This window comes from Rhea pennata, chromosome 9 (genome assembly GCF_028389875.1).
Source record: "Rhea pennata isolate bPtePen1 chromosome 9, bPtePen1.pri, whole genome shotgun sequence".
In the NCBI taxonomy this organism is placed as follows: Eukaryota; Metazoa; Chordata; class Aves; order Rheiformes; family Rheidae; genus Rhea; species Rhea pennata.
Window position 1 is genome coordinate 10997659 of NC_084671.1, and position 14697 is coordinate 11012355.

The 14697-nt window shown below is 49.7% G+C and overlaps 1 protein-coding gene across 3 annotated transcripts in view; it reads right to left on the bottom strand.

Annotated features, from left to right (window-relative positions):
• DVL3 (dishevelled segment polarity protein 3) overlaps positions 1–11563 on the bottom strand; it is a 34383-nt gene extending 22820 nt beyond the window's left edge. For 2 of the 3 annotated variants that reach the window (XM_062582899.1, XM_062582898.1), the window contains exon 1: positions 11363–11563. In XM_062582899.1, coding sequence (XP_062438883.1) covers positions 11363–11529 — 167 coding nt within the window. In that variant the 5' untranslated portion in view covers positions 11530–11563. Of the gene's footprint in view, positions 1–5946; positions 5966–11362 lie in introns of those variants that run through there. The other variant, XM_062582900.1, reaches the window with a different exon arrangement.
• Between the last annotated feature and the right edge of the window lie 3134 nt (positions 11564–14697).

Genomic DNA, 14697 nt, shown 5'->3' on the forward strand with positions numbered 1-14697 from the left:
TTCTGAGCTTCCTGATTATCTGTGTTTCTGATACCAAGGTTCCATGGAGCATCTCTCTTTTGGTCACAATTAAATCACCATCAACACTGTGTCAGCACCATGTTCTGGCTGATGAGGAGCTCATCTGTTCCCAATGGATAACATGGCCAGATACATGAACATGAGTAGTCCCCACCTCAAGTTTTCACCACTCACTACACAGAACATGCATACCATGCAATTTCCTAAAACCAGAGCACAGGTACTAATTGCACCAAGACTGCTGAAGTAGGCTCCTGTATTTTTGCATGGGAAAATCAGAAATATACATGCACGTGCTAGGCAGTGAGTCTGACCCTGCTCAGACACGTAAGACTGTGCACAACCTGCACAAATGTTACATGCTTGTGCACTAAGCCTGAGGTGCCCCAAGGAAACCCCAGGAGAGGGTAACCTAAGCTGAAGTAGACACTGCCATCCTGAAACTTCTCTGCCCCTTCCATGATGCCTGGAGAGTGAATAACCCAACTTACAAAGTCCCAATAGTTTTCTAAACTAACTCACCTTTTGGACCCAGCGAAAGTGAAACATTTCATCCCGGAGACTCACTCTGGAAGGATCATCCCTCTCACAGGTGCCCCTTCAGGACATATTGCTGCATTTACCAAGTTTCCTGTTCAAGACAACTTGGAAGCCTGCCATAAGGGACTCTACTGCACAAAAGCCCACCCTTTTCAGAGCTACATAAAACAGTAAAAACACAAAAATTCAAATGAACTAACACAATGCAATAGCAAGACTTCCTGCATTAAGCCTTTACATGGGCTTCCAGTATACCATAGCTTTAGCTGGGCACACAGGTAGGTCTGAATGGCACCAAAATACTGGTTCAGCTAGACAGGGCTGAATAAACCGGGACAGCTCATTAGCCTTATGCAAACAGAAATATGGAGTTTACATATCCATCACAGCTTCTGGAAAAAGCTTCAGTCTGAGAAGCTGCTGAGCCCTGAGGCCAACTCAGCGAACACCTATTAACACCTAGCACCCTGTCCCTGCCCATACCCTGCTGATCACGCCAAGCAACAAAATTATGTTTATTCCCACACTTCTGACACTGCTCTGATCATCAACAGCAGCAGCATCACACAACATGGATCCGACCTGAACTCAGGGATTCAGTGTACTGGGGACAACCTACTTGCTCATGGGTGGAGAGACACAGGAGGAACACAGATCTCAAACAGGTCAGAGCAATGGCTCAGGGAAAAAATCCAAGTCAAGCGAGTGGCAGGCCAATGCTTTAGCACCAGTTTTCCTGGTATGATCATCCATACTAAGTCAGAGCTCCCAGAATAAAGATCCCTCCGACAGACCCTTACTGTCATCAGAATCAGCCTGTCTATAGCAGGAGCCACAAGCCATTAGGAAACAAGGAAAAACCAAAGCCTCTTGGGCCCAGACCCTGCACTCTCATGCTATCAGTGAGACAGCTGCCAGCAGTCAGAGGTGCCATACAGTCCTCTCAAAATTCTAGGGGCAGATTTAGACAGACAGACAGACAGACCTCTCTACACAGTGGTTGATGCCTGAGCTCCCAAAAATGGGTCTCTGCTCCAGGGCATGTGAGGTAGCCTTTCAGCTCCAGGTCCTCAGCCAGGACCAGAAAGATGAACCTGCCCTGCAGCAGTTCAGCCATCACTTACTCTATTCTCTCTTCCTCTAGTTCTCACAAGGTAGCAAATTTTAGCCAGCAAGACAGACAGACACACAACCCATTGAAGGGATAACAAGCACAGAGGACTTGGGGAAACATGGTACCCAAATGTTGCTTCCACTGCCTTCAATAGTTAACTGATGACCAGAAAAACCAACGCCTCTGGCTTTTCTCCATTAATAATGGCCCCCAAAAAAAAAAATCACAGAAGTCCCAGTTGTCCAATGTGATACAGGATTACACGACACAGAAAGGTCAGTATCATCTCTGCCTACCAAAGCTTGCACAGAATTTCAACGCACTGCTAGATGGGCTCAGTGTTATTGCTACAATGACAACAATACAGCAATGGAAACAGAAGCAAAACCAAGACCTTCAGAGCAGGACTCAGTGAGATATTGATGTATCAGCTCTGCAAACTGCCTAATGCAGACTATCATATTCAAGGCCCAAGAGTGCACATGCTCTCTTGAGGCCACCATGGAATTACACAGATAAGTATAGCATTTGAGATCTCTCCTGTGAGGGAAGCAGAAAAAGTTGCAGAAATTAGCCTAATTCCCAGATCTGTACCTTTCTTCAGTGATTTCCAAAAAAGCCTTCACAAATGGATTTGATCCAAAAATTTCTGGAGAGTCACCAGCAGGAGTGTCACCAACCTGTGAGTGTTACCAACCTGTTCCTACCGTCCTGAAATAGCAGGGCTTGTTCTACTGCCCAACAAGCCAGCACAACTGCAACAAATGACGACACAGCATCATCCCCCTTCTGGAAAACCACCATCCATCCAGCACAGGCCACAACGGTAGGCTCCAACCAACAAACAAGGGATGGACAGAGGAGGAAATCAACAGGAAGCATCAAAAAACCCACAGTCCTGACTGGTGCTTCATCAGATGCGCAGCCTCATGCAAAGTCAGTGGGACAACTTGAAGGCAGTTTCCTGCAAGCACAGCCTCCGCCACATTCAAGCTCAGCTTTCCTTCACATGGTTTTATGTAGATCAAATATTCTAAACCACAACACTATTGTATCTATTTGGATGCAGTCAAGGGTAGGGGAGTAGCACTTTGTCACAGCAGAGATACCCTCAGCTCAGAAGAGTTTAACAATTGCAGTGTAGACATGCAAGAGACTTCCCACTGCTGTAAGTGCAAAAACAAGCTCAAGGAGAACTTTAGGAATTTTAGCTATGTTCCCTACACCTCTACATATGCAGCCTTCAAGTCTAGATGGAAGGCCCAGTGCCCACAGAGGCCAAACACATCTGTACAGCAGAAAAGCTGCTGGGGAAATCAGATTTTCTCTGCTTGTGCTCTCACTGCCCTTCTCCTCCGAGCATCCCCAAACTGACTATAGAAGGTAACTACCTCCACCTTGGAGGGTTCAGACAATACACCTGCACCCCAGTGCTGACCCGAATGTTCCTGAGGCTGGTCACAGAGCTGCATGTAGAGAGAGCAGATGGGGAGACTACAAGTGGAGGAGGTAGGGAACACATTTGAAAAGAGGGATTGACTAAAGGCTCAGCACGCCAAGCACACAGGCCTTGTGCTCAACAGCTATTTATATCCATTCCAACAAGCCAGCACCTTCTTTTCTCAGCATCTAAAACCAATACTTTCCCTTCACCCCCCCTCTCAGCTGCCCACTCTGGTCTCATCCATAGCCACATAGGCAGTAACATCACTTCTTACACTGCCACCTTGAAGCACAGCTGTCTTCCACCCACTCTGCAGGAAAGCTAAGGCCCAGGCTTTGGGAATGGCCAAGTTCTAGATTAATCACTTGGTTTTACTTCAGGAGAAACCAGAAGACTGAATAGCAGCCATCATTATCATCACTAGTTCCAATAACAATGATCAATGATCAAGTTAAGACCCAGATTATGGTGGTTTACGAGTCATTTTTAAATGGTGTTTGACCTTGATCCTAGAGAATGAGCCATGTCTGAGCACAGTTGTACTACAGCCAGCCAGGGTTCACTGATTTACTTCATGACAATTTTTGAGACACTGAGATCATTTTTTGTTCCATGCAGAAATTCAAACTAGAGTCTTCCAAATGATTTCAAAACACAGAATTGCATCAAAACAGCTATGTTCTAATGGATGGGTCAAGGTTGACCTGTATTTCTCTTTTTCAGAGATTTAAGAAACATTTCCATCAAAAACAATACCTTTCCAAGAAAAATGCTGGCTTCAACAAAACATCATATTTTGGAGAAAATACCTTCAGTAAAATATACATATATGTATATATATATTCTGACCAGCTCTAGTTGCAAACAAGTTCAATAGCTGTTGTAAAGCTTCATTGTTTGCATAGTACAGACAAAGCCTTAGGGAAATTGGTCTGCAGCCCAGTTTGGCTAGCTTGGCTTTCAGAACACCACCCTTGGGCAAAAAAGGCTATGACTGCCATCCGCTGTGGCCTTTGCTAAAACAGCTCCAACCACAACACAGACAAAGCTGGACACCTACAGAGTCAGTAATAGCCAGGTCCAAACAGCAGCACAACGCGACCGAGGAAAGCAGTGAATACCATGAGGTAGCCTTCTCCATGTGCACCCCAGCCCTGACACTACTGCCTGCCCCCCGCCCCCAACTACACTGGAAACAGTCTCCAGCGGCAGCTATAACCAGGATCAGTTCCAGTGTCAGTAGGTTACCCCCCTTTTAAGCACGGGGGAACATTACAGGAACTTCTCACCACTACAGCAGACAGTGGTTAGCAGTCCTCTGCCAAACCCTCAACAGCTCAGGAGACAGCGGCACAGGCCACAGTAACTTACACGCAAATGTCCAAAACAGTCTCTGGCGGACATTAGCTAACTGGAGCAGAGGATCTCACGTGAGCAGGCAGGGAACCACGTACCTCTGGAACAGACAGAGCAAGAGACGCAGTGCTACGACTTCTGCCCTCCAGCAGCTTCCCAAGACTTTGGTCAGTGTGCCAGGAAGCATTCCCATCCAAGGAAGGAAACCTACAGGGTACTAACCAGCTATCATGCACCATGCTTCAGAAAGTTGGTCATTTTGGACAGAGACTTGAAAGCTGAGTCTGTTTCTTTATTCCAAGAAGAGATAGACAAGCATAGCCAGCACTAGAGACATTATGGATTCAGAACAGATTGCCCTGTCTCCCTCAGCTATTCTGGTCTCTCCAGCAGAAGTTTCAGTAATCCAACAGAGACAAGCAGGTCTTCTTTCCAAGTAGGAAAATTAACAGTGCAAAACAGATTCCAGTACAGAGTCAGCCTCCCAAGCCTCCCAGCACAGGCCTACCAATAGTCTTCTTGAAGGCCCAAGTTAGATGCCAGTGTTTTTCCCACCATCCTAAGGACACGCTACCTTCTCATCTTCAGCACAAGAACAGCAATTGGCTGGAAGCTGAAGCAAAGTGAAGGCCATCTGACAGCAGGGCCAATGCTGTCACTGACAGAAGCAGCACGAAGGATGTGACCATAGAAAGAAGCTGCACACAGCGTTGGAAGCCCTTTAGCTCACAGTCTCAGCAAAGATTTCTCTTCAACCTCTCCCTGCATGGAATCCAAGCAGGCACGGAAGCATTCTTCACCAAGAACATGTGACAGGCAAAGGTCTTTTACAGACAGCAAAGTTTCCAATTCAAAAAAACAAAAAATAAAATAATTTTTCAAAACCCCAAAAACAAAACCACCCAATCCCAAAAAGCAAAATAAAACAAATCCCCCCAACTCATGCTGCAAAGAGCTGGCAGAAAAAGCAGGGGCACCAGGCCAGCAGCTCACCACGGCTTATAGACTGACACTGCTTATTAAGTTTAGGATCCCTTCCCTGGCTCCAAACACTTTGAGCCAGAAGGACAGTCACTCCTGGCACTAATTTCAAAAAGATCCTGCAATAAAAATAAATCACTCAGCCTTTCAGTAACCATCAACGCATTTCCCCATGCACATGTGCAGGAGATGAGGTCGCCAAATACCAACGGCATCTGACCCCTGCACTGTGAATTCCAGCAGCGACCGCTTTGTTCTGCCTCCAGAGCATTGCCCTAATCACAGCCCTGTACCCAGCTTTGGAGAGCAGGTGATAATTAAGCAGGTCTGGATTAGATACCAGGCCAGTGATTAGTCGGATACCAATTTTCACTTGACAGCAGCTGAGACCTAGGAATTACTCGCCACAGCTCTGAAGCTAAAATTGGAATCAAGCCCTGCACATAAGAGGGAGAAACCAGTAGCAGTGAAAGGAGCAGCACCAACTCACCACTGCACTTCAAATCACTGATGTTCTCTCAGCAGTGCAGCACAAGTAGGCAAGATAGATAGAAAGGGTTGGTTCCATCATGGGCAAAATGGGTCCTTCTGCTCTCTCTAGCCTAGAAAAGGAGAGCCGGCTGAGCAAAGTGCAAAAAAACAAAACAATCACACTTTCACCAAGTGCTTTCTCCAGAGGCAGAGAGGGGAAAAAAAACCACCAAAAAACACCCCCCCCCAAAATAAAATTAAATAAAATAAAATAAAATCAGGCACTCCAGGATTTATGTAAAGAACAGCAGACAGAACCTCAGAACCTCAGGCCAGGTGCTAAGCAGCTACCTGAACACACATACTGCACTGGTTTAAATTGCTTTGAAAAGGAGTTCAACTTAAACCTTAGCACATTCCTGTGGGAACATCTTTCTATTGGAAGAAAATGACTAACATCGATTACAAGCAAAAATTGAGTTAAAAGAAACCACATTTTAACTGATAAAAGAATTTCCTCAGGGTTCACCGGTCACCTGGCTAGAGGTGAAGTCAAACCTGCGGTTCAGCTGGGACAAGCATGTGCACAGTTTGGCTAGGGAGAAGATCTGTGACACAGAAAGGTACATTCCTTACAATGGACTCAGGCAAGAGGAAACACTTTACACATTACTGAAGCCAGCAAACCATAAGCTACTACACACTGTCAGTGCAGCTTCTTCCTGCACTGCTGCACAGGCCCCCAGGAGAATCTACAATACCCATATTGCAGCAATTCTATAGAGCTGACCGCTCCGTTACACTAAGCTCACACGGACACTTGATCAAGATGCTCACAACATCAGACAGACAGGACAAGGCACAGGAGCACTGTTAGAATTCTCATTTTGCAGCTGAGGAACAAAAAGGACAGAAACTAAAAAGCTTGTTCAATGCCCCATGGAAAGCTTGCAGGTGGCTTGGCAGAAAACACACATCACACAAGAGGTCAGAGCACTATGCTAATTCAAGACTCTTCCTTCTGATCAGCACAAACAGATTTCTCACCTAGAAGATGTTAAGCTTAAAAAAAAGAAAAAAGAAAAAAAAATGTAGAACAAGCCCCTTCCTCCTCTAGCTAGGGCAAGGCTATTAGATTGAGGATATTTCTGCAATTCACACAAACCAGCTTGGGTCCCAGAAAAGCACGCCCACCTCTGTGCCCTGCAGTGCTTCTACTATCCATCTGCTTAGCTGCACTCCGGGTGGCCATGTGCCACCCTCCACATGCCTCCAATTCTGGGCTTAGCAGTATGCAAAGCTAACAAGGGTAGAGGTATGTGCACCCTAAATCACTGCCCTGCACAGCTGGGTTCAGACTGGAACTCCATGACTGTTTAGTGCTACAGGCTGGGTAGACCAGGCAAACAAACACTGCAGCCTTCCTGCTGCCCACAGCTCCCCTCCCCATGATCAGGTCCATGAATTCTTCTAGTTTCCCCTCCTTCCCACCTACAGATGAAACCCTTCTGTGTTCCTCTTAATTTGGGACTGGACACTTTGACTAGCGTTAGCTCCCTTCACAGCCTGGCAATTCCACAGCCACTCAAGGAAGCCTCGGTTCACATTTCCAAGGAGATGTAAACACTGAAATGGCTCCTCACAGTCCTGATTCTCAGAGCAAACAAATATTAACAAGATAAACAAAAGAAAGAAAAATCCCACACACTAAGACTGCGGCAGTAATACTGCCTTGGGGATGGGGTGAACTGAAGGGAATGCCAGACTAGAGATGTACAACTTGCAAAAAGGAGTAAAAGGGAAAAATCAACTTAATCTGAACAAGAGAAGTGAGTGGAAGCATCAGATCAAATCTTGTTCCAGCTGACCCTAGAATGAGGTGAGATGCCTCCAATCCTGACAAGAGTTGAAAAGAGAACATAGCCTTATGCCACAGGGGCCCTGCAAAAGGTCCAAGCGCTAAGGAAAAGCATACGCCATTGGATTTGCAGGATTTCTTCCTTGTTGATCAGCTGCCACAGGGCCAGCCATTAAAAGCTTGCCTCTTCCATGAAGGGGCTGTATCCTAGGTACCATTCCCAGGCACTATCCAACTGGCAAAAACTAGCCCAGCTCAGAAAGCATGAGCAAATGCCATGCTGGGCAAAGGGCATCTTGAGGAAAGAGGCTGGGAGGATAAGTGCGCATGAAAGCAATGCCCTCCTTGGTGCACAGCTTCTGAATACAGCCACCATTAAGCTCTTATTGGTTCTTACTAATTGCTTGTACACTTACAGGCCTTCACCAAGCAGTTGGGGTGCCTCTTGCCCTTCCATTCCTGTCTCTCCCTACAGACCAACTGATTGTTCCTTCCTGGACACCAGTCACCAGGGGTTCCTGAAATATCTCAACTGCTGCCTGGGGCCTCAAGGCTCCTTAGAGACAATGCAGCAGCTGGAAGGGGTTGGCTGTATCTTCTCTCTTTTCTTTGGCTCTCTGAAAAGGAGATGCAAAGATCCAAAGGCATCATTTCTGATGGGGCATCTCCAGTGCCACTGTGAGGGGCTTTCCTCCCTCTCTTCCACATGAGGCCTCTGCATTTATTGCTCCAAGTATTTAATTCATCACACAAAACTTTAGCAAGGAAAATATTCCTCATACATGGCCTCAGGCCTAAAAAGCCTTCCAGACAGAGCTGGTAGACTATGTGCACCTTCTCTTCCAGAGATGTTAATTTTTCCCAGATTAATTAGTTAAGTTTGCCCTAACAGAATCTCATCTCATGCATTTCTGCCACTTCTAATCTCACTAGATCTTCCTGAATGATTTCTATCTCCCCACTGGTACTTACAATAACTCCCTACACTGCTTTGAGTTTCATTAACCTACCATCTGCCTCCTCTTGTGCAGCCTTAAAGAAACAGAGGAAAATAAAAAGGCACAATATAGAACTTTGCTGCCACCAGACCCCTCTTCACAACTCAAGACACTGCTATTTATTACTAAACTTTGTTTATAGTTATGCAGACACTCTGCCACCCACATGGCAATATTTCATTCAAGACAAGTTTGAATTCACTTCAAGAACAACATTTCAAAGGATCCCAAAAGCATTTGTTTACAAACAGCACACACAGAAATCACTTCACCCACCAGTGAAACACAGTCCCCTCCAAGACAGCAAGAGGCAGCTGTTTCATAGCACCCAACACTACTCAACAGCTGAGGGACAGGAAACGAACAGCAGACAACTGATACTGCAGAGGAAACTTATGGAAAATGAGGGCTGTATGCTTCTATTTGCCAGGAGAGAAGGGGAAGGCTTTTGAGCACTCAAGCTCTTTGCTGGGTCAGGAGGAATTCAGGGAGGCAAAGCGTCCCAGACTGTGGTCAAAGGAATAACTCCTAATTTCAAGCCTCATCTGAAAGCTGGCAGCTCCAGAGCTAACGGGAACCTGGGCATTGAGATGAGTTGACTGCAGAGAGGTGAGCACCCCCTACTGAGGCAGCCACACAGATTTCCATCCAAGCACTGAACAGGCCCAGCCCTGTTTAACCTACAGTACGAGCCAAGATCACAGCCTAGGGAGGTATTTGGCTGCAGTTAGAAGACACTAGGAAGACTATAAAAATGAAAGTTTTTTTGCAGGCCCAGCCTCCATACACAAGACCTACTGTAAACACTAAATCTTATGAGGGAAAACAAGCCCAGAAGAAGAAGGATCACGCAACTCTTTCAAATACCAATGTGCTAGGAATGAAGGGTCACATGCTGCGGAAGCCAAGAGGAGCTACATTCCCAGGACAGAACTGCAGCTCCTGAAAAGGGCTCCTGAGAAGAGCCAGATGTAGGAAGACGTCTCTGGGCAAAACAGAGCAGGAACAAAGGGTCCTACAGTAAGTTAAGTTCACACGGCACTTGCTCCCCAGAACAAAGGCTGACTTTACACAGGTGGGAGACAGCAGAAGCTCCATGGAAAAATCAGTCCATATAATCTTCCAGACAAGAAACACAGAGCAACTCTTCACCTCCAAACAATCACACATGATTGAGGGAGCTAGACACTGCCACAAAGAAGTAATGAAAATAAGGGTGCTGAAGGAGAACTGTCCCAGAGAATATGACAAATGAGGCAAGACTGCTCCCCTTTTCCATACGAATCCATCCTGGAGATCAAGCACAGGACATCCTACCCCTGTACATATCCTCCTCTCAGAGACAGGGTACACGTGGAAAGCTCTCACCCACTCTGCACAGAGATAGCGAAGGAGAAAGACAGTCCCCTTTACACATCCTTCCCAAAGATATGGTGGGGAGAAAGAAGCTGCAGTTTAGGACCCCCAAAATGAAGATACCAGAACAAAACTGTCTCTCAGCCCTTCTCTGCATATGGTTCATGGAGGGAGCACTGCCCTGTTCCCTCCACCACAAAAGAGGGAAGGGTACTGTCCCCAAATAGGCACAACAGGAGACACCCAAGCCTTTTAGACAGGCCGTACAGGGGGAATGACAACCTCATAAAGGACACGTGGGGAAGCCGCTGCCCCGCACTTCCAAGGTGGGGCGCAGCGCTGTGAGGTACGCTCTCAGACAAGGTGCTGTCCTGCACACAGCGAGCAGGGGGAGGAGGTGATCCTCACATGAGGAGCACAGCATGATACTGTTCCCCAGCTGCCCTCAGGCAGGGCACGTGGACATCCCAACTCCAGAGAAGATTAAATGGAGGATACTGCTACCAGTCCCCCACAGATGAGTTAGAGAGACAGCTTCCCCCACACAGCATCCTTAGTGGGGGGGCCTCTCCCCAGATGCAGCAGGAAGAGACTACCAACCCCACGGGAGGTGCACCAGGGGAAACTGCTACCAGAGAGGAGGCAATGGGGGGGGGGAAACTGCTACCAGAGAGGAGGCAATGGGGGGGGGTCTCCTCCCCACACATGGCACAAGGATGGCTGCTGGCCTCAGAGGGGGCACCACCACCAGTCCCTCCAGAGGCAGGGCAACGGGGCTGGGCGTGCAGAGGGGCTCCCTCCCTATACAGGGCACCAGGGGGCTGCTAGTCACCAAGATGGCGTGGGGGGGGAGGAGGCAGCAGCCTCCACAGACAGACGCACGGCGGAGTGACTGCCCCCAGGCCCCACGCACTAGGCGGAGGATTCCCCTTCCCAGCAGGGGCACGTGGAAGGGGAAGCTGATCCCAAGCCCGAGCCTCCCTCGCAGGGAGGCACGAGGCAGCCCCACGGCCACCAACGTCAGGTCCCTGGGGGGTCCCTGCTCGCAGAGAGACACCAGGGAGCCCCTCAGCCGGGCCCCCAAGGGTCCCCTCCTCACGGGGGCGGGGGGGGGACACCGGGGACCCCCCGCCGGGCCCCCGCGGCACACGGGGGACTCCGGGGAGTGCCGCGGCCGCCGCGGCCGAGCCCCTGCCGGGGGCCGCGGGCCCGGCCGCGCTCACCCGAAGTCGTCGTCCATGGACTTGAAGTAGAACTTGTAGTTGGGCCGGTTGAGGAGGCCCTTGAAGTCGCCCAGCGTGACGCGCTCGGCGGGGATCGGCAGCTTCACCAGGTACGGCGTCTCCTGCTCGTCCAGGTGGTAGATGATCTTCGTCTCGGCGGCCGCCATGGCGCCCCTGCCCGGCCGCCCGGCCGCCGCCCCCTCTGCCGCCGCCGCCGCCGCCCCCGGCCCCGGCCCGCGGCCCCCGGCCGCCGCCGCCCGGCCTCGCCGCGGCCCCCGCCCGGCCCCGCGCCCCGGCGCGGCTGCGGCCCCGCGCCCGCCGCCCCGCGCCTCTTGTTGTGCGGGGCCCAGCGCCGCCCGGCTCCAGCGCGCAGGCTCGGGCTCCGGCGGCTCCTCCCCCGCCCGCCGCCCCGGCCCCGCCGGAACCGGAACCGGCGCCCCGCCGCGCCGCGCCGCGCCGGCCCCGCCGTGGGGAGCGGCGCCCCGGGCCGGGCCGGGCCCGGAGCTGAACCGAGGCGGAACGCAGCGCCCCGCCGGGGAGCCGGAGCGGCCCCCGCGCAGCACCGCGGGGCGACGCCGGAGCGGGCCCGAGCCGCCCGCCACGCTGGCCTCGGGGCGGTGGCCCCGGCCGCCCAGGCCAGCTGCGGTCTCCTCTGCCTCCCTCCCGCAGGCCCCGGCCTCTGTCTCCGAGCCCTGCGCCTTCTCCAGCGTACAGCACGCTCCTAACCAAGCAGGGGGCACAGGAGGATCCCGCTACTCCCCTGCCGCCTTCCTCCCCAGCCCCTTATCACCACCCCACATACCCATCCCTGGTCTCCGGGCGTCAGGCCCTGCAGAGCCCCTTCAAGGGCTTCCTCACGAAGCAGCTCTCCCAACGCCATCATGTCTCTCTTCACAAGCATCCTCCTTTCCACGTATCGCAGCCTCTTCGACTGTGCAATGTCAGCTCTGAAAGCCCCTTGGTTCCGTGGGTTTCTCCCCATGCTCTGTCTCGTCACACATGCTACTCCCCAAACCTTACCGTTCTCCTACCTGCGGTCATCGAGGCCTGTGACCCCCAGCCCCTAGGACTTGCCTCTGCACTCCAGCGGTCTTGGGCTGTCTGGCTTCCCCTCTGGACACCCACCAGCACTCCATGGGGCACCGAGGGAAGAGGTCTCCAGCGACGGTTTCCTGGAGCTGCAGCTGGGAGCAAAGCTGGGGCTGCACGGAGCCTGGGAAACGCTCGCCATCAGGCAGGGCAGGAACAGCCTCGCGCTGACCTGGTTTGGGAGGAACAGCAAAGGCAGAGCAAGAATTATGCTGCGGGCCCCCATGGGGTGTGAGGCTACAGCACCAGCCCTTGGAGCTAGACTCACCTGGGGGAGGAGGAAACGCAGAGAGAGCTTACAGGGAGCAGGGCCAACCTCCACGGCAGGCAGATGTGAGCTAAATAGCTGCCTCGTGCATAGAAGAGCCCTGCAGGTGTTGCCAGCAATTATTTGGCTGCAATGCTGGATAGGGTTGAAAATCGGACATTTAAAAAAGCAAAAAGTATCAAGAAAAGACCCCAGGTAAGTAGAAGTTCTAAGAGGCTTGAGGACTGCTCATGTTTCCACAGTGGCTCTTCGAAGAGTGTTACTTTCTCATGCTCAGAACTCTGTAGTGAAAGATGGTGTACTTGGAAAGAAGAATCCAGGTCAGGAACGGAAGGGTTTAAGTTAACCTGCCTCTTGCTGTGTCAATAGCTATGGCTGTCCTCCAGGTTTAGGGTGTCCCTAACCCATTCATTCAGGGCCATGGCAGAAACATTGCTTCTCTAACTGGGATAGTGTTTGCTGGAATAAAGGGTATTTGCTGCAGGAGGCCCTGCTTACCCTGTCTAGATACCTAGGCAGCTGCTGATCAGTGCCCTGGGACTTATCTCTCTGCCACAAAAGCTAGGCCCATGTGAAATACTAGCAGTTTTCCCTTGATAAGGGCCAGGGCCACTCTCATCCACTTTCACAGCTCTTGAGCACAGTTGGGGCTGCACCGGAGCCTCTACCAGATAGATTAGACGCCTTTGTTGCCAAAAGGGCAACTTTCTGAAGCACTGAACTCACAAGGAACCACATACAGCTACAAGGTAAAAGGAGTGCCGAACACCCACAGAGCTGTAGTAGACCAAGTCTCATACTTGCAGCAGTAACAAGGACATTATTACAGCTGCCTTTTTTCTTTTAAACAGGCCAAGTGATTAAATACATTCAGCTGATAGATTGATTTAACTGCTTAACTGCTTGCAGAAGTCTTGTGAAGTATGACTCATTCTTAATGAATGGAGGTAAAGAACACAGAGCCAAAGAAATTAGCAGTAAGGGACCAGGCTGAGCAGTCTAGGTCCACAAGGAAGTTTCTCAACAGCCTGTTGCCTTGTATCTACATTTGAAAGTCACAGCACTGATAAGCACTGCTTCTCCCTACACTGTAAGTGGGCTCCAGGCACTTTAGTGCTTGGAAACTTGCTCAGAAGAGCCTGATGCAGAGACGGACGTACTTGAGTTCCATCACTTACACCTTTAAACAACACTTTTTTTTTTTTAAGGCACACTATCGTTCAGCTGAAGCTATGGGCTAACTACTTTGAACAGTTTCCTTTTTTTGCTAATGGAGTCTCCCTACCTATAAAATAGCCCCCACCATGTACACTACCAAGTCCTGAAGGATAAGGGTATGTGCCCATAGCGTAACATTCCACCCTTGATCTCAACCCTTGGGTAAGAAAATGGGTCACACCATGAACAAGCTGGCCACTATGAAGCAAAGGAGTCAGGAACATGGAAAACAAAGAAGTGGAATTACTACTTGGCCCAAAGAATCAAGAACCTCTCATGAAAAAAGCCATTTATGAAATTACAGCCTAAACCTATATTTTTAAAACCAGTTAAACTAATTTTATTAAACCAGCTTTATATTACAGAAGTAAAAAATACTCAAGATGTTCAGTGAGATTTTAAAAGCATTTATAAACCAGCTGTGAGACTCAGGAATTTGAAAAAGAGCTTTGTAGCTGCCCTTCCCTTTTTCCACCAGCTCTTACTCTTCAACACCAGGAGGGCATGGCACAGCACACAAGCCAACATTCCCACTAATTCCCATTGCAGCAAAGGATAGCAAATATTGTAGGATTTAAGGTTCATCTTTGAGACATAATCCTGTACAGAAACAAATCTCATCCATTTCCAGATAGTGCAGTTCAGGAGTTTAATAAAATTGTTCTCTGCAGACAGCAAGGTCATGAGCTATCATTGAACACTTATGTCAATTCAATGGGGTGCTGATTTCCTACTTGCCTATTACCTGCTTGAAAACTCT